The sequence below is a fragment of the Equus caballus genome, chromosome 22 (genome assembly GCF_041296265.1).
Source record: "Equus caballus isolate H_3958 breed thoroughbred chromosome 22, TB-T2T, whole genome shotgun sequence".
In the NCBI taxonomy this organism is placed as follows: domain Eukaryota; kingdom Metazoa; phylum Chordata; class Mammalia; order Perissodactyla; family Equidae; genus Equus; species Equus caballus.
In genome coordinates this window covers 25,358,615-25,379,344 of record NC_091705.1, presented here as the reverse complement: position 1 = coordinate 25,379,344, position 20,730 = coordinate 25,358,615, and the positions used below count along the sequence as shown (strand labels likewise).

The window sequence follows — 20,730 nt, the reverse complement described above, 5'->3', positions numbered from 1 at the left end:
TAACTTTCCCTCTCTAACTTATTTCGCTTAGCATAATACCCTCAAGGTCCATCCATGTTGTCGCAAGTGGCAAGATTTCATCTTTTTTTATGGCTGAGGAGTATTCCACTGTGTATATATACCACATCTTTATCCATTTGTCCCTTGATAGACACCTAGGTTGCTTCCAAGTCTTGGCTATTGTGAATAATGCTGTGATGAACGTAGGGTGCATGTATCTTTATGCATTTGTGTTTTTGTGTTCTTTGGATAAATACCCAGCAGTGGAATAGCTGGATTGTATGGTAGTACTAGTCTTAATTTTTTGGGGAATCTCCATACTGTTTTCTGTAGTGGCTGCGCCAGTTTGCACACACACCAGCTGTATATGAGGTTCCTTTTTCTCCACACCCTCTCCAACACTTGTTATTTCTTGTCTTGTTAATCACAGCCATCGTGATGAGTGTGAGGTGATATCTCATTGTAGTTTTTTCATATGCTTGTTGGCCATCTGTACATCTTCTTTGGAAAAATAGCTGTTCGTATCCTCTGCCAATTTTTTAATTGGATTGTTAGTTTTTTTGTTGTTGAGATGTATAAGTTCTTTATATTTTGGAGATTAATCCCTTATTGAATATATGGTTTGCAAATATCTTCTCCCAGTTGTTAGGTTGTCTTTTCGTTTTGTTAATGGTTTCCTTTGCTGTGCGGAAGCTTTTTAGTTTGCTGTAGTCCTATTTGTTTATTTTTTCTTTTGTTTCCCTTGCCTGGTCAGACGTGGTACTTGAAAATATGCTGCTAAGACTGATGTCAAAGAGCGTACTGCCTATGTTTTTTTCTAGGATTTTTATGGTTTCAGGTGTTAGATTCCAGTCTTTAGTCCATTTTGAGTTAATTTTTGTGTATGGTGTAATCTAATTGTCTACTTTCATTCTTTTGCCTGTCGCAGTCCAATTTTCCCAACACCATGTATTGAAGAGACTTTCCTTTCTCCTTTGTATGTTCTTGGCTCCCTGTTGAAAATTAGCTGTCCATCGATGTGTGGGTCTGTCTCTGGGCTCCTGATTCGGCCCTGGTGATCTGTGTGTCTTTTTTGTCCCAGTGCCAAGCTGTCTTGGTTACTATAGCTTTACAGCATATTTTGAGAGCAGGGAGTGTGACACCTCTACCTCTTTTTTCTCAGAATTCCTGTGGCTATTCGGGGTGTTTTGTTGTTCCATATGAATTTTAGGATTCCGTGTTCTATTCTGTGAAAACTGTCATTGAAACTTTGATAGGGATTGCATTGAATCTGTAGATTGCTTTAGGAAGTATGGACTTTTTTTTTTTAAAGATTGGTACCTGAGCTAACAACTGTTGCCAATCTTCTTCATTTTTTTTTTCCTTCTTCTCCCCAAAGCCCCCAGTATATAGTTGCTTATTCTAGTTGCAGGCCCTTCTGGTTGTGCTATGTGGGACACTGCCTCAGCATGGCTTGATGACCAGTGCCATGTCCATGCCCAGCATCCAAACCAGTGAAACCCCGGGCCACCGAGGCGGTACCCGCAAACTTAACCACTCAGCCATGGGGCTGGCCCCTGGAGATTTTAACTATGTTAATTTTTCCAATCCAAGAGCACAGAATATCTTTCCATTTCCCTGTGTCTTTTTCAATTTCTTTCAGCAATGTTTTATAGTTTTCAGTGTACAGTTCTTTCACCTTTTGGTTAAGTTTATTCCTAAGTATTTTATTCTTTTTGTTGCAATTGTAAATAGGATTGTATTTTAAATTTCTCTTTTTGCTACTTTGTTGTTAGTGTATAGAAACACAACTGATTTTTGTATGTTGATTTTGTATCCTGCAACTTAACCATATTCATCCATATTCATTTATTATTTCTAGAAGTTTTTTCGTGGATTTTTTAGGGTTTTCTTTTTTTTTCCCCTCCTTCTCCCCAAAGCCCCCAGGTACATAGTTGTATGTTCTAGTCGTGAGTGCCTCTGGTTGTGCTATATGAGACGCTGCCTCAATATGACCTGATGAGCGGTGCCATGTCCATGCCCAGGATCCGAACTAGCGAAATCCTGGGCTGCCAAAGTGGAGCTCGTGAACTTAACCACTCAGCCATGGGGCTGGCCCCCCTAGGGTTTTCCAGATATAAAATCATGTCATCTGCAAATAGTGACAGTTTTACTTATTCCTTTCCAATTTGGATCCTTTTTATTTCTTTTTCTTGCCTCATTGCTCTGGCTAGGACTGGCAATACTATGTTAAATAAGAGTGGTGAAAGTGGGCATCGTTGTCTGCTTCCTCTTCATAGAGGGATAGCTTTCAGTTTTTCTCCATTGAGTATGATATTAGTTGTGGGTTTGTCATATATGACCTTTTTATGTTGAGTACTTTCCTTTTATTTTATTTCCTTTATTTTATTCAGAGTTTTTTAAATCATAAATGGATGCTTTATCTGTCAAAGGCTTTCTCTACAGCCTGTTCCACTTCTAAGTCAGCACTCTGCTTTTGTTCTTATGCTCTGGCAATGTTCTCTTCTCTTCCCCTATCACCAGATTCTCAGTTCCCTGATTTGGTCCCTGGCCGCTCACAGGCACTGTGAGGTCTTCTCCATAGCCCACCTCTCCAAGTGCTTTCTGGTCTCAAGTTGTCCCCTTCTCCCCTTCCAGCTCCCCCATAGTACCACAACTCACTCTTTCAAGATAGAGACAGTCTGTTTAAGCAGATTGAGGTAATGACAGAAACTCCCTAACCTTTCTAGGTTATTTGCATATAAGGAAGAAACTTAGTAACATTAAAGTGAATCTTAGTGAATTCAAAGCTATTGACTTGTGAAGAATTAAGATTCTGCATTGTGTTTTAAAGTAGTTGTTAGTCATTTATTTTGCTTAGAGAGTAACTTTTTAAAAGATTTTTGTTTATTTAGATTTTTAAACTACAGTTGCAAAGATAATAGAATATTGTTCCTTTAACAGAATGTTGTTTATGCATTCAAACAATGGTTATTGATTGGAAGTTGTTTAAGTAAGAGGCCTTTTTTTAAAGACTCTTTATTATCTTTTTATATGAAAAAAAATTTAAATATGCAGAAAAGCAGAATAGTATAATGACTTCTCTCTCCCAGCTAACAATCACTTAAATTTAATAATTATTACTTTTTGCCTTACTTACTTTTATCTATTTTTTTGTTGTTAATAAAGTATTTCAAAATACAGCATGATATTTCACCATTAAGTAATTATGCATTTCTAAAAAATAAGGATATTTTCGATACCATTATTCTAACACAGTTAACAAAATCTACTACTATCATCTCCTCCTCGTCCACCCATATTCAAATTTTCCCAATTGTCCCATAACTCTTTGCATTTGGTTGTTATTTCTTTTCTTTTTTTTTGAGGACGATTAGCCCTGAGCTAACATCTGCTGCCAATCCTCCTCTTTTTTTGCTGAGGAAGACTGGCCCTGAGCTAACATCTGTGCCCGTCTTTTACTACTTTATATGTGGGACGCCTACCACAGCATGGCATGCCAAGCAGTGCCATGTCTGCACCTGGGATCTGAACCAGTGAACCCGGGCCACCAAAATGGAATGTGCAAACTTAACCACTGTGCCACTGGGTGGGCCCTGTTATTTCTTTTTATATGTGTTTGTATTTTACTTAGTTTTGTATCTTGCTTTTTTTTTAAATAAACCTTTTGTTCTGGAATAACTTTAAATTTTCAGAAAAGTTGCAAAGATAGAGTTACCTGTAATGTTAACATCTTACTTTGGTGTATTTGTCAAAACTAAAAGATTAAGACTGCTGGTACATTCCTATTAAACTACTTCAGACTTTATTCTGGTTTTGCCAGTTCCCCCACTAGTGTCTTTTTTCTTTTTCAGGATCTAATCCAGGATCGACATTGCATTTAGTATATCCTGTTTTTTAAATTAACATTATGTCACAACTTGTAAAAATAAATAGTCTTTATAGCGACTAGAGATGTGACAGTTAAAGATGCATTGCGTTGTCCTGGAGTGGGATTATGATCAGGAAAAATAAAGTTATTAAAAAAAATATTTTTATGTAGTTGTGATCTTACTGTCTAAGCAATTTTGTATCCTGTCCTTAATGGTGTGAGCATTTTCCCATGTCACTGATAGCTTTTAGCTTTATTTTTGTATCAGTGTGGCTTTCCTTGGTGTGGACACACTGTGATTTACTTGTAGGACAACAGCTTTCAAATTGCTTTCAATTATTCCCCTATTAAAACTGTGCTGTGTAGAAGTACATCTCTATGCATTAATCTTTGTTCATCTTATGGTTATATCCATAAGATAAATTCCTAGACATGCCATTATTGAATAAAAGTTAGAAAAAAGTTATAAAGGACATTATTTGGACAATTTGTGAAAGTTTGATTTATTTGAATGTGGATTAGATAATGGTATTGTATCAATACCTCTAATTTTGATAATTGTCCTGAGATTATGTGGGAGAATGTTCTTATTTTTGGGAAATATATACTGAAATATGTAGGGGTAAAAGAGTCTGATGTTTGCAACTTGTTCTCAGAAGGCTTAGAAAAATGTGTGCTTGCACACGTGTGTAGAGAGAGTGTATATGAATGTGTTAATGTGAATGATAAACAAGTGGGGCACAATGTTAACAATCAGTGAAACTGGGCAAAGAGTAAATGGGAGTTCTTCGTACTGTTATTGCAATTTTTTTGTAAGTTTGAAATTATGGCAAAATTAAGTTACAAAAAATAGTCTTTATAGCAACCATTATTCTTTTTCTTAAATTTTATGATGCAAATTTTCAAACACAAGTTGAAAGACTAGTGCAATAAACATGACTGTTAACATTTGTTGTATTTGCTTTATCTGCCTATCTCTATAGATATATAAATATATTTTTTCTGAACCATTTGAAAGTAAGTTGTAGACATCAGGCTACTTAACCCCAGATACTTCAATATGACTCTTCACAGAATAAGAATTTTTCCCCTCATAATGATAATACTATTATCACATGTAGGAAATCTAGCAATTAACTAATATTATGTAATACGTAGTCCATAGTCAAAGTTTATTAATTGTCCAAAAATTTCTTATTGCTGTTGTATTTTCAAACCAAGATCCAGTCAAGATTTGTATAGTTTTATTTGGTTTTTATATTTCTTCAATCTATCTTAATCTAAAATAGCTCTTCCATGTTTTTGTTGTTAGCTTTAAATCATGCATTAATCTTTTGAAGAGACCAAATTGAAGCAATTTGTCTGATTGCTTCCTCATGTCATCATTTAGAATATTCCCCTGAATTCTAGTAAACTGAAAGTTAGGTGTAAAAGCTTGATTTGATTTAGGCTAGATATTTTTGGCAAGAATACTTTGTAGGCGATGATTATATGACGTTCAACTGACAGAATGGTGTTATAATTTGATTTATGGTGTCATAAATTAACCATTATTATTGAGCATTGAGTTTACATCTAGTTTTTTGCTATTCTAAAAAATACTTTGAAGATTGCTTTTTATGTAAGTTTTTATTCTCAAGTTCAATTCTTCAGACGAGATGCCCAAACATGAAATTATTGGGTTAAAGACAGATCACATTTATGGATGGCTCTTGGTAGGTTCAGCTAATTTTAATTAGTGATTTGGTGTGAAGGTACCAAACAAGTTTTTAAATTGCCTCCAATATACTTATTTTTTCCAATATGTTTTCCCTTTTTCAGGGGCTGAAAGAAGTGACACTCCTTGGTCAGAATGTTAATAGTTTTCGGGACAATTCAGAAGTCCAGTTCAATAATGCAATGTCCACCAGCCTCAGTCGTGGCTTCTCCACCAACTATAAAACCAAGCAAGGAGGGCTTCGTTTTGCTCACCTTCTGGATCAGGTCTCCAGAATAGATCCTGAAATGAGGATCCGTTTCACCTCTCCCCACCCCAAGGACTTTCCTGATGAGGTGAGTATCGATAGTTAACTGTGCCAATCTGATATCAGTATCCTTAAGCATGCCAAAGGCTGAACCAGTAGGATGCAGCAGAGGCCTCGAGTCTTGCTCAGGGATCCTGTGGTGTATTGCTATATTGCCCTCTGAATCTACTGGTCCTTTGGAAAGATTTAAAGTCTACCAAGGTAGGGGCAGAGATAGGTCTGATATTAACGGGAGGTTAAGACCACCTGTTGGGACCATGAAGGCTGTGCAGAGAGAGGTTTTAGTACAAGGTGGTATGGGTTGGACAAGAAGGGAGGCAATATGATAGCAGTGGGAAGTATCCAGACTTTGGCCTCAGACAGACCTGAGATCAATCCTAGCTTTTCCAGGGCTTTACTAGTAGATGTGACCTTTTCAACTTACCATCTTCATCTGTAGAATGTGGTTAATAATCACGTTCTTCTTTGGGTTGTTAGGTAATAGATATAACATGTGGAAGGTACTTAGCAAAGTGCCTGGTATGCAGTATGTAGCCCACATGTGAAGCCTTTTTTTTAGTTGAGTTCATAATAGGTTACATCATTGTGAAATGTCAGTTGTACATTATTTCTTGTCCATCACCACAGAAGTGCTCCCCTTCACCCCTGTGCCCACCCCCCACCCCCCTTCCCCTGGTAACCACTGAACTGTTTTCTTTGTTCCTGTATTTGTTTATATTCCACATATGAGTGAAATCATCTGGTGTTTGTCCTTCTCAGTCTGGCTTATTTCTCTTAGCATAATACCCTCCAGGTCCATTCATGTTGTTGCAAATGGGATAATTTTGGCTTTTTTATGGCTGAGTAGTATTCCATTTTATATATATACCACATCTTTATCCAATTGTCGGTCAGTGGGCACTTGGATTGTTTCCATGTCTTGGCTATTGTGAATAGTGCTGCAATGAACATAGGGGTATGTATGTTACTTTGGATTATTGATTTCAAGTTGTTTGGGTAGATACCCAATAGTGGGATAGCTGGGTCATATGGTAGTTCTATTTTTAGTTTTTTGAGGAATCTCCGTACTGTTTTCCATAGTGGCTGCACCAGTTTGCATTCCCACCAGCAGTGTATGAGGGTTCCCTTTTCTCCACACCCTCTCCAACATTTGTTATTTTTAGTCTTAGTGATTATAGCCATTTTAACAAGTGTAAAGAGGTATCTTAGTGTAGTTTTGATTTGCATTTCCCTGATGATTAGTGATGTTGAACATCTTTTCATGTGTTTGTTGGCCATCTGTATATCATCCTTGGAAAAATGTTGTCATATCCTCTGCCCAGTTTTTGATCAGGTTTTGTTGTTCAGTTGTGTGAGTTCATTATATATTAGGGAGATTAACCCCTTGTTGGATATATGATTTACAAATATTTTCTGCCAATTGGTGAGTTCTCTTTTTGTTTTGATCCTAGTTTCTTTTGCGTTGCAGAAGCTCTTTAGTCTGATCAAGTCCCCCACTTGTTTATTTTTTCTTTTGTTTCCCTTGTCTGAGAGGACATGGTGTTTGAAAAGATCCTTTTAAGTTCGATCTCAAAGAGTATACTACCTATATTATCTTCCAGGAGTTTTATGGTTTCAGGACTTATCTTCAAGTCTTTGATCCATTTTGAGTTTACTTTTGTGTGTGGCGTGAGATAATGGTCTATTTTCATTCTTTTGCATATGGCTGTCCAGTTTTCCCAACACCATTTATTGAAGAGACTGTCTTTTCTCCATTGTATGTTCTTGGCGCCTTTGTCAAAGGTTAGCTGTCTATAGAGGTGTTGTTTTACTTCTGGGCTTTCAGCTCTGTTCCATTGATCTGTGTGCCTGTTTTTGTGCCAGTACCATGCTGTTTTGATCACTATGGCTTTGTGGTACATTGTGAAGTTAGGGATTATGATGCCTCCAGCTTTGTTCTTTTTTCTCGGGATTGCTTTAGCAATTCAGGGTCTTTGGTTGCCCCATATGAATTTTATGATTCTTTGCTCTATTTCTGCGAAGAATGTCATTGGGATTCTGATTGGGACTGCATTGAATCTGTAGATTGCTTTGGGTAGTATGGACATTTTAACTATGTTTATTCTTCCAATCCGTGTACATGGAATCTCTTTCCATCTCTTTATGTCGTCATCTATTTCTTTCAATAATGTCTTATAGTTTTCATTGTGTAAGTCCTTCACCTCCTTGGTTAAATTTATTCCTAGGTGCTTTATTCTTCTAGTTGCGATTGTAAATGGAATTGTATTTTTTTTTTCTTTTTTGAGGCACATTAGCCCTGAGCTAACATCTGCTGCCAATCCTTCTCTTTTTGCTGAGGAAAACTGGCCCTGAGCTGACATCCGTGCCCATCTTCTTCCACTTTATATGTGGGACGCCTACCACAGCATGCCTTGACAAGTGGTGTATGGGTCTGCACCTGGGATCTGAAGTGGTGAACCCTGGGCCACCAAGGTGAAACGTACAAACTCAACCACTGTGCCACCAGGCTGGCCTAGAATTGTATTCTTTTTTTTTTTTTTTTTGAGGAAGATTAGCCCTGAGCTAACTACAGCCAGTCCTCCTCTCTTTGCTGAGGAAGAGCAGCCCTGAACTAACATCCATGCCCATCTTCCTCCACTTTATATGTGGGCCACCTGCCACAGCATGGCTTGCCAAGCAGTGCCATGTCTGCACCCAGGATCTCAATCGGCAAACCCAGGGCCACCAAAGCGGAACATGTGAACTGCTGTGCCACTGTGCCGGCCCCCCCGCAACTGTATTTTTGAGTTGTCTTTCTGTAAGTTTGTTATTGGAGTATAGAAATGCAGCTGATTTTTGTAAGTTGATTTTGTACCCTGCAACTTTACCGTAGTTAGTTGTTAATTATTCCTAATAGTTTTCTGATGGATTCTTTAGCGTTTTCTGTATATAAGATCATGTTATCTGCAAACAGCAAGAGTTTCACTTCTTCACTCCCTGTTTGGATTCCTTCTATTCCTTTCTCTTGCCTAATTGCTCTGGCTAAAACCTCCAGTATTTTGTTGAATAAGAGTGGTGATAGTAGGCATCCTTGTCTTGTTCCTGTTCTCAGAGGAATAGCATTCAGTTTTTCTCCATTGAGTATGATGTTGGTTGTGGGTTTGTCATATATGGCCTTTATTATGTTAAGGTAATTTCCTTCGATCCCCATTTTGTTAAGAGTTTTTATTATAAAACAAAAAGAGTTTTTCTTATAAATGGCTGTTGGATCTTATCAGATGCTTGCTCTGCATCTACTGAGATGATCATGTGGTTTTATTCCTCATTTTCTTAATGTGGTGTATCACATTGATTGATTTGTGGATGTTGAATTATCCCTATGTCCCTGGTATAAATCCCACTTGATCATGATATATGATCTTTTTGATGTATCGTTGTATTCAGGTTGCCAGTATCTTGTTGAGGATTTTTACTTCTATGTTCATCAGTGATATTGGCCTATAGTTTTCATTTTTTGTGTTGTTCTTGTCAGGCTTTGTTATCAGAGTGACATTGCCCTCGTAGCATATGTAAGGAAGCGCTCGTCTTGCCTGATGTTTTGGAATAGCTTGGGAAGAATAGGTATTAAATCCTCTCTGAAAGTTTGGTAGAATTCTCCAGGGAAGTTGTCTGGGCCTGGGCTTTTGTTTTTTGGGATGCTTTTGATTACTGTTTCACTCTTTACTTGTGATTGGTCTATTCGGATTATCTGTTTCTTCTTGATTCTTTGTTGGGGGGTTGTGAGAGTCTAAGAATTTATCCATTTCTTCTAGATTGTTCATTTTGTTGGCATATAGCTTTTTGTAGTATTCTCTTATAATCTTTTGTATTTTCTGTGGTATCCGTTATTTCTCCTCTTTCATTTTTAATTTTATTTATCTGAGCTTCCTCTCTTTTTTTCTTTGTAAGTGTGGCTAGGGGTTTGTCAGTTTTGTTTATCTTCTCAAAGATTCGGTTCTTTGTTTCATTGATCCTTTCTACTACATTTTGTTTCAATAGCATTTGTTTCTGCTCTGATTTTGATTATTTCTCTCCTGCTGACTTTGGGCTTTGTTTATTCTTTTTCTAATTCAGTAAGGTGTAGTTTGAGATTGCTTATTTGGGATTTTTCTTGTTTTTTAAGGTGAGCCTGTATTGCGATGAATTTCCCTCTTAATACGGCTTTTGCTGTATCCCATATGAGTTGGTAGGGCATGTTATCATTTTCATTTGTCTACAGGTATTTTTTGATCTCTCCTTTAATTTCTTCAATAGTCCATTGGTTGTTCAGTAGCATGTTGTTTAGTCTCCACATCTTTGTCCCTTTCTCAGCTTTTTTCTTGTAATTAATTTCTAGCTTCATAGCACTGGGATCACAAAAGATGCCGGTTATTATTTCCATCTTAAATTTATTGAGGCTTGCCTTGTTTCCCAACATATGGTCTATCCTTGAGAATGTTTCATGCACATTTGAGAGGAATGTGTATTCTGCTGCTTTTGGATCGAGTGTTCTGTGTGTGTCTATTAAGCCTAACTGGTCTATTTTATTTAATTTGGCTGTTTCCTTGTTGATTTTCTGTCTGGATGATCTATCATTTGATGTGAGTGGAGTGTTGAGGTCCCCTCCTATTATTGTGTTATTTTTAATATCTTCCTTTAGGTTTGTTAATAGTTGCTTTATGAACTTCAGTGCTCCTGTGTTGGGTGCATAGATATTTATAAGCGTTATTTCTTCTTCATGGAGTGTCCCTTTGCTCATTATAAACTGCCCCTCTTTGTCTCTCTTTCCCTGTCCTATCTTGAAGACTACTCTGTCTGATATAAGTATTGTGACACCTGCTTTCTTTTGTTTGCCTTTAGCTTGGAGTATCGTCTTCTATCCCTTCTCTCTGAGCCAGTGTTTGTCATTGGAGCTGAGGTGTGTTTCCTGGAGGCCGCATATTGTTGGGTCTTGTTCTTTAATCTATCTTGCCACTCTGTCTTTTGACTGGAGAATTCAATCCATTTACATTTTGGGTGATGATTGATCTATGAGGGCTTAATGCTGCCATTTTATGACTCGTTTTCCGGTTCTCCTGCATTTCCTTTGTTTCTTGTCCCATGTGTTTCAGTCTACCAATTGAGTTATGTAGTTTGTTATATTGTGTTTTTTTCTCCTTATTTATTATTTGTGTCTCTGTTCTGCTGTTTTGTTTAGTGGTGACCATGAGGTTTGTATTCAAAATCTCGTGGATATGATACTCTCTTTTCTGATGGCCTCTTATTTTCTTTTAGATAAGATAGTCCATTGTCTGTTGGCCTCTTATTTTCTTAGACTAAACTGATTCAGTCCCTCTCCTCTTCCCCTCCTAAGTTGTTTTCCTCACATTTTATTCCATCTTGTGTTGTGAGTTTGTGATTAAAATAACAGGATTATCTTTGTTTTTGGTGTTTTCCTTCCCTTTATCTTTAATGTACACTTGAGTATTTGCTAACCTGTTCTGATGTATAGTTACAGTTTTCTGATTCTGTCTTCCTATTTATCTCCTTACTCCATGCTTTGTAACCCTTGTCTCCCTTTCTTTGTTTTTTTCAGGTAGGAGGGCCTTCTTGAGGATTTCTCATAGTGGAGGTCTTGTGACTACGAAGTCCCTTAGCTCTTATTTATCTGGGAAAGTTTTCGTTTCTCCATCATATCTGAAGGATATTTTCACTGGATAGAGTATTCTTGCCTGAAAGTTTTTGTCCTTTAAAGATTTGAATATGTCATTCTAGTCTCTCCTAGACTGTAAGGTTTGTGCAGAGAAATGTGCTGAAAGCCTGATAGGGGTTCCTTTGTAGTTTATTTTCTTCTCCCTTTGCTGCCTGTAGTATTTTTTTCTTTGTCATTCACTTTTGCCAGTTTACTACTATATGCCTTGCAGTAGGTCTTTTTACGCTGATATATTTAGGAGATATGGTAACCTCTTCCACGTGGATTTCCATCTCCTTCCCTAACTTTGACAAGTTCTCTGCTATTGTGTGAACACGCTTTCTGGTCTAGTCTCCTTCTGTTCTCCCTCTGGAATACAACATAATTCTTATGTTGCATTTCCTAGTTGAGTCCGATATTTCTCGGAGGCTTACTTCATTTCTTTTTAGTTTTAGTTGTCTCTCCTTTTCTATCTGGTGTATTTCCATGTCTGTCCTCGATTATGCTGATTTGCTCCTCTATGGTGTTGGCTCTAGTGTTCAGGGAATCCATATTTTGTTTTATCTCATTGATTATGTCTTTCATCTCCAATATATCTGATTGATTATTCTTTGTAGTTTCAATCTCTTGTGAGGTAGCTCCTGAACTCATTGATTTGTTTCTGTACATTCTCTTTTAACTCGTTGAGATTTTGATGATAGCTATTTTGAATTCTCTTATTTAGATTACATATTTCTGTGTCTTCAGGACTGATTTCTGGGTATTTGTCATTTTCTCTCTTGTATGGAGATATAATTTCTGATACTACTACAGGGTGTGGCTTTGTTCTTTTGCTGGTGTTATTTGTCCTGGTGTTATTTGGTCTCAGTTACCACCTGTCGCCACTGGTTGGGGGCCAAGAGCTGCGTATTCTGAGCCCTCTGTGATCTGCCAGGATCCCAGGCGCTGGAGCCAGCAGTGGGTGGGTCGGGGGGAGGGGCGCTTTTTTCTGCTTGCTCTCAGTGTTTCCTTGCTGTGCTCTCACTGTCTGATCTCCTGGGGTGTTGGCTTGATAAGGTCACCCCCTGCGAAAGCTTTCACCTTGGTAGGGGCCTTCCCTTAGGCTGCAAGGGACCTTGGGGATCTTTGATGTTCCCATGAATGAGCATCCCCGTCCCCCTTTCCTTCCGTCTCAGAGGCTGCGTGCAGTCTCAGATTGCAGTCTTTTGGGGAGGGAACGAAGTTTTCTCTTACTGTGTTCCACCTCCTCCGAGGGGGCACTCTAGCCTCTCTTCCCTCCGATGCGTGGCTGCTTGGGTCTCAGACGTCTTTTGTGTTGTGTGGATGTCCTCTGTTGGAGTATGAATGTCCTTTTCATTGTGTATTGGAGGGGAGCGATTGCCGGAGAACTCACTCCGCTGTGATACTGACATCACTCTGTAATGGGAACCTTTTTTTCTTTAAAGGTTTTTTGTTTCAGTGGAATGTCTTTTGGTCTCCTCCCTACCTTTACCCCTCTGGATTATTTATCTTCTTACTGAGTTGTAAAAGTTCTTTATGTGTTCTTGATACAAATCCTTTGTCAATATATTTTTTCAAATGTTTTCTCCTAGTTTCAGTTTCTTGATGGTATCTTTTAAAGTGGCTAATTAGTTTTTATATTAGACGAAACGAATGCCATTTATTTTTCTTGTGTCAGTACTACCTGTGAATGGCCCTCTCGCTTAAATCTGACCTCTACTTGCATTCTTTACTCTTTGAAAGCAGAGATGCCATCAGGTGAAATGTCTGAGGCAGATAGAACATGGCTTGAGCAGAAGTAAAGGATTTGGGTAATTCATGTGTTTGGGTTAATCAGCCTCTTAATTACTTGAAAATTAAGCTTGGTGGAGAAACAGTGGGGGTTGTTTTCTTTCGACAAGATTTGGTGAGACTTTAATGACCTTCTGTGTGTTCTATTTGACCAGGTTCTGCAGCTGATTCATGAGAGAGACAACATCTGTAAACAGATCCACGTACCAGCCCAGAGCGGGAGCAGCCGTGTACTGGAGGCCATGCGTAGGGGGTCAGACTTGCTTGGGGAGGGGGCATCCTGCACCTTTTCCATGTTTCCTTAAGGACCAGACAGGGTCTAAGAACCTAGCACACTGTGTGGCACATAGTAGCTGCTTAGTAAATGTTTATTATATATGAATAGACCTGTGGACATTGAAACTTGCTTCTGTTCCGTCTATAAGTATAGACTAAGGACTCAATTTCATTTGTAGCATGTTTTTTATTAAGCACCTACTGTGTGGCACACTCTGAGGTTTTAATCCTTTAGTTTTTAACATTAATGTTGTTGAGTTGGAATTTAAATATAGCTCTATGTGTTCACTTACTTTGGGAACAATAAATATTGCGGAGGTAAGACTGAAAGGAGAATGTGACAAATGGCACGCTGTAAGGAACTATGCTTTGTCTTGTTTTCCACATTGGCCAAGAGTTTTAGAGATCCTCTTAAATGTTAATCTGTCTTCAATTGTTAGTTAAATAAAAAATATGTATCTTTTTTTAAAAGATTGACACTTGAGCTAACATCTGTTGCCAGTCCTTTTTTTTTTTTACCCCTCTTCTCCCTAGAGCTCCCCAGTGCGTAGTTGTATATTCTAGTTGTAGGTCCTTCTGGTTGTGCTGTGTGGGATTCCACCTCAGCATGGCCTGATGAGTGGTGCCATGTCCACACCCAGGATCTGAACTGGCAAACCCTGGGCCGCTGAAGCGGAATGTGTAAACTTAACCACTTTGCCACAGGGCTGGCCCCAAAATATGTATTTTTAATATTTAAAGTAATTTATGGTCTTGAGCTAAAAATTCATAGCCTCTGGACTAGGTTACAGTACAGGATTTGGATCAAAAGGGCCCTTTTGGATACTTTAACCTACTTTTATACCATCCTATGTGGATGAGAAATGGTTATGTGTGGTAAGTCATAGTGTCATCTTTTTATACCATTCATTTAAAAAAAATGGGTTCATCTAAGCCTTTTCTTTTCTTTTGTTTGTTGCAGATATTCAAGAGAGGCTTATGTGGAGTTAATTCATCATATCAGAGAGTCTATTCCAGGTACATTTAAGAAACATACTCTGCTGACCACATTACTCTACTGGTGACAGCAGTCTTCTTGGTGAGATACAGGCAACACCTGTGGCAGTACCTTGTGACACCTTTACACTTCTTTTCCTCCTCGTCACTTCTCTCTCTCTCTTTTTACTTCTCTCTTGGTTGTGCTAGAAATCCTCAGAGGTGTGGATCGGCTTGTGATGTCAAGGTTAAAGAGATTCCTTTTCTATGGTCTTTGTGTTTCTGAACGTAAGAGAGAGACTTTGTTCCATCTTGCTAGCTGGCAAAGTTATGGTTTAAATTAGTTCTGATTTGGGGCAATTGAGATCTTTGAAACTGTGTACTTAAGGGTAATTCCTTTTCTCTTATCCCAACCCTGACACTTTTTTCTCTTTTCTCTTCCTCCTAATACAATTACTCTGTAGTCTTTTAGTTTAGATTTGGTTGACAATGTCTATAATTTTTTCCAAATTTCAGATTATTGTACCTGTGTTACGCACACATACTGTCATTTTGAGTGTGGAGGTTCTCTGCGCTGCAGTTTCCTCATCTACAAAATGGAGTTAATAGTACTCACCTCATTGGATTGTTGGGATAATTAAATAGATTAAATGAAATAGACTGTAAAGTAGAGTGTTTAGTAAGTATTCAGTAACTAGTAGTTACTGCTATCTTAAATGAACATTGTGTTAAAACTAACTTCAAAAGTATATGTTTGTATGAGGCAGTGCCAGGTTTTCATTAGTAAAAGCAGGACCAGTTTGAAAATGTGGACTTCTACCATGTCTGTAAATCCGACATTTGAAGTGAAAATCCCCTTTCTGGTGCTGAGGGGAATGTGGACTGAGAAGCCAGGCTCTGGCATGGGAACATTGTAGACAAGCAAGGCTATCCCACTTGCTCTATAAGTGCTGTTCTGCTTAATCTGGGCTGGGTATCTTCAGGGGAGGCCTTATGATTGCTCTCCCTCCTTCTCTAACCCCCAAGTGCCAAAGGCTTCTCTTGAAGGTAAGCAGCACTGACGTGCTGTCCTTTGTTGTGTGTCACAGGTGTGAGCCTCAGCAGTGATTTCATTGCTGGTTTTTGTGGTGAGACAGAGGAAGATCACCTCCAGACGGTCTCTTTGCTTCGGGAAGTTCAGTACAACATGGGCTTCCTCTTTGCCTACAGCATGCGACAGGTGAGCCCTGGGATGGTGCAGGAGCTACTTCTGTGCTGAGACTGATGTCATTCCTGACCAGTGTCTGTTTCAATGTAGACAACTGGGAAGAAAAGAAAGTGGCAGCTTGGCAGCCCTTGAGAAACCACAAGGATCTTACCATTAATTTCTTTACTTTTTCTAATCACCCTGTCTACTATTTTACACAATTCAGCAATTTGAGATGAAAAATGATTACTTGTGCCAGTATTCCTCTTCATTAGAATATTTTAAGTTATGGTTAGGGTGTTTAGAATTTGAAAGTGGAGGGAGAGACACTGTTGTTTTTACAAGAAACCTAAAATCACTTCTCAACATGTAGAACTTCTTTTTTGGCCTACAGATTTGATTTTACAGAGGTACCTTGTTGCCCTCACAGCCTGCCTCAGCTGTTTTTAGTTTTCATTTTCTAGGCCAAGTGAACCCACCAATACCCACTTTAGAGATTGTCCTATAACACAGATTCCTTGGAAAACAAAGCAGAAGGAGATGAGAAAGGAAAGGGAGGGTAATGCATATTTCTTGTAGAGAGGCTATAGTCTTGGTCTGCTGCCATTTTCTTGATGGTAGGGATGAATTCACATGGGTCACTGCTCTTCCCCCCAGTTGCCTCAGGGGCAGCTTGCCTTGTGTTTGGGCTGGAGGCTGAGGGGCCTCTGGCCAGGGTGCAGTGGAAAGCTGACTGACGAATGACTGAACCCATGACCTTGGCCACCACTGTCACCCAGCTGCCATCAACCAAGCTAATTCATGTCTGTTAAAGCCCATTGCCTAGTGTTCTGTAGACACTGTAAGTGGGCCAATGTCTACATTCATGTCTCTTACAGAACTATTTCAGGGATGAAGCTTCAGCGAAGCTGTTTGGTTCCATTTTGCTTCTTTTCTGTATCACAGATATGCACGAGAAAGTCTGTATAGTGCTTGAGTTGGGAAATGGTTTTCAGTGTGTGGTAGAAGCATATCCTATGGGCACTGAATATGAGTGTTCACTTTGGGATCTAATTCCTAGGTTAGGGTTACAGTTATAGAGACTTAATCAAGTGGCCTAGTAGATGAGAGCAAGCCCTCAAATTGTGCCTCTCTCACTTAATAACTATGCGACCTTGGGAAAGGTCCCTGGTTTCTTCATCTGTGAAATGTGGATAACATTAGTACCAACCTTATCTGGTTATTTTGAGAATTATCATTTTGAGGATGATATGTATAAAGCATTTTGAGTAGTGCTTCGTAATAAGTGCACAATAGAGGTAAGTTGTTGTTAATAATAAGACAGAATAGAATAAATCCTGTAAGGGAATTCTATTTTAGAATTTTCTATCCATTCTCCATTTTCCTCTGTGGAAAATGTAGTTCTCTCAAAGGCAGATTGGTTTGAATGTCCAGACTTTGGTGTATAGATTTTTCTCTTATTCCATACTTTTGTTTACCTCAGTGGTTCTCCAACTATATTATGAGTCCATATACATAAAGTAAAGACATTTATATTAACATGTATGCACAGTGTGGTTTTGGATGATTTAAAGGCTTTTCAAGGACAAATTTCTTTTTTTATGTCTAGGTAATACATACTCACGGTATAAAATTCAAAAGGTTGATGCAGTGTGCAGTGGAAAGTAGTAGTTCTTCCTTCTTCCTAGGTTGTCTGGTTTTTCAGTTCCTTCCCTGAAGGCACTGCTCTTAGCAATTTCTTCTATAACCTTCCAAAGACATTTCATGTATTTATAAACATATATGTATTCTTTCTACACCAAAGTTCTCATACATGTTAATCTATACCTTGCTTATTTCTGTTAAGAGTGTATTTTGGAGAGTAGTCATATCAGTACATATAGAACTATCTCATTATTTTATTATATTGAGGTCATAATAGTTTATAACATTGTGAAATTTCAGTTGTACACTACTATTTGCCAATCACCCTATAAATGTGCCCTTTTATCCCTTATACCCACCCCTTGACCTCCTTCCCCTCTGGTAACCACTAATCTGTTCTCTTTGTCCATGTGTTGGTTTATCTTCCATGTATGAGTGAAATCATATGGTGTTTGTCTTATGTTGTTTAACATAATACCCTCCAGGTCCATCCATGTTGTTGCAAATGGGACAATTTTGTCTTTTTTTTATGGTTGAGTAGTATTCCATTGTGTGTATATATACCACATCTTCTTTATCCAATCATTAGTTGATGGGCACTTGGGTTGCTTCCATGTCTTGGCTATTGTGAATAATGCTACAACGAACATAGGGGTGCATAAGTCTCTCTGTATTGTTGATTTCAAGTTCTTTGGGTAAATACCCAGTAGTGGGTTAGCTGGGTAGTATGGTATTGCTATTTTAAATTTTTTGAGAACTCTCCATACTGTTTTCTATAGTGGCTGCACCAGTTTACATTCCTACCAGCAGTGTATGAGAGTTTCCTTTTCTCCATATCCTCTCCAACATTTGTTAAAATGTCTTGGTGATTATAACCATTCTAATGGGTTTAAGGTGATATCTTAGTGTAGTTTTGATTTGCATTTCCCTGATGATTAGTGATGTTGAATTTCTTTTCATGTGCCTATTGGCCATCTATATATCTTCTTTGGAAAAATGCCTATTCATATCCTCTGACCATTTTTTGATTGGGTGGTTTGTTTTTTTGTTGTTGAGTTGTGTGAGTTCTTTATGTATTTTGGAGATTAATCTCATGTCAGATATATGATTTGCAAACATTTTCTCCCAGTTGGTGCACTGTCTTTTCATTCTGTTTTCTTTGCCTTGCAGGAGCTCTTTAGTCTGATGATGTCCCACTTGTTTATTTTTTCTTTTGTTTCCCTTGCCTGAGTAGACATAGTATTGGAAAAGATCCTTCTAAGACCCACGTCAAAGAGTCTACTGCCTATATTTTCTTCTAAGAGTTTTATGGTTTCACGTCTTGCCTTCAAGTCTTTGATCCAATTTGAGTTAATTTTTGTGTATGGTGAAAGGTAATGGTATGCTTTCATTCTTTTGCATGTGGTCGTCCAGTTTTCCCAGTGTCATTTTTTGAAAAGCCTTTCCTTTCTCCTTTATATGTTCTTAGCTTCTTTGTGGAAGATTAGTTGTCTGTGGATGTGTGATTTTATTTCTGGGCTTTCAGCTCTGTTCCATTGACCTGTGTGTCTGTTTTTGTACCAGTATCATGCTGTTTTGATTACTGTAGCCTTGTAGTACATTTTGAAGTCAGGGATTGTGATGCTTCCAGCTTTGTTCTTTTTTCTCAGGATTGCTTTAGCTCTTCTGGCTATTTTGTTGCCCCATATGAATTTTAGGATTCTCTGTTCTACTTCTCTGAAGAATGTCATTGGGATTCTGATTGGGATTGCATTGAATCTGTAGATTGCTTTAGGTAGTATGTATATTTAAATATATGTGCATGGAATATCTTTCTGTTTCTTGATGTCATCTTCAATTTCTTTCACTAACGTTTTATAGTTTTCAGTGTATAGATCTTTCACCTCTTTGGTTAAATTTATTCCTAGATATTTTATTCTTTTTGTTGCAATTGTAAATAGGATTGTATTCTTTCTTTAAAAAAAAAAAATATATATAGTTTTTGAGGCAGATTACCTCTGAGCTAACATCTGCTGCCAATCCTCCTCTTTTTGCTGAGGAAGTCTGGCCCTGAGCTAACATCCGTGCCCATCTTCCTCTGCTTTATATGTGGGACACCTACCACAGCATGGCTTGACAGGCGGTGCCATGTCCACACCCGGGATCCAAACTGGCGAACGCAGGGCCGCCGAAGATGAACGTGCGCACTTAACCACTGGCCACCGGGCTGGCCCATGTTCTTAAATTCTCTTTCTGCCACTTCATTGTTAGTGTATAGAAACACAACTGATTTTGTTGCAGCTTTTTTTCCTGCAAGTTTATCATATTCATTTATTATTTCTAAAAGTTTTTTGGTTGATTCTTTAGAGTTTTCTCTATATAAAATCATGTCATCTGCAAAGAGTGACAGTTTCACTTCTTCCTTACCAATTTGGATCCCTTTTATTTCTTTTTCTTGCCTGATTGCTCTGGTTAGGACTGCCAATACTGTGTTGAATAAAAGCGGTGAAAGTGGGCATCCTTGCGTTGTTCCTATTCTTAGAGGGATAGGTTTCAGCTTTTCTCCATTGAGTATGTTATTAGCTGTGGATTTGTCTTATATGGCCTTTATTATGTTGAGGTACTTTCTTCTATAGTCATTTTATTCAGAGTTTTTATCATAAATGGATGCTATATCTTGTCAGATGCTTTCTCTGCATCTATTGAGATGATCATGTGGTTTTTATTCCTCATTTTGTTAATGTGGTGTATCACATTGATTGATTTGCAGATGTTGAACCATCCCTGTGTCTGGTATAAATCCCATGTGATCGTGGTGTATGATCCTTTTAATATATTGCTGTATTCAATTTGCTAATATTTTGTTGAGGATTTTTGCATCTGTGTTTATCAGTGATAGTGGCCTGTAGTTTTCCTTCTTTGTGTTGTCCTTGTCTGGCTTTGCGACCTCGTAAAATGTGTTAGGAAGTGTTCCATCTTCTTCAACTTTTTGAAATAGTTTGAGAAGGATAGGTATTAAATCTTATTTGAATGTTTGGTAGAATTCTTCAGAGAAGTCATCTGGTCCTGGACTTTTGTTTTTTGGGGGGTTTTTGATTACTGTTTCAATCTCTTCACCTGTGATTGGCCTATTCAGATTCTCTATTTATTCTTTTTTTTTTTTTTTTAAAGATTTTCCCCTTTTTAGTTTTTTTTTAAAGATTTTATTTTTTTTTCCTTTTTCTCCCTAAAGCCCCCCGGTACATAGTTGTATATTCTTCATTGTGGGTCCTTTCTAGTTGTGGCATGTGGGACGCTGCCTCAGAGTGGTTTGATG

At 38.1% G+C, this 20,730-nt stretch overlaps 1 protein-coding gene across 5 annotated transcripts in view; it reads left to right on the top strand.

The window, feature by feature from the left end:
• CDK5RAP1 (CDK5 regulatory subunit associated protein 1) overlaps positions 1 to 20,730 on the top strand; it is a 56,553-nt gene that overhangs the window by 19,422 nt on the left and 16,401 nt on the right. For all 5 annotated transcript variants that reach the window (XM_070247304.1, XM_023626365.2, XM_023626366.2 and 2 more), the window contains 4 exons: positions 5,693 to 5,923; positions 13,510 to 13,607; positions 14,592 to 14,647; positions 15,694 to 15,824. In XM_070247304.1, coding sequence (XP_070103405.1) covers positions 5,693 to 5,923; positions 13,510 to 13,607; positions 14,592 to 14,647; positions 15,694 to 15,824 — 516 coding nt within the window. The remainder of the gene's footprint in view (positions 1 to 5,692; positions 5,924 to 13,509; positions 13,608 to 14,591; positions 14,648 to 15,693; positions 15,825 to 20,730) is intronic.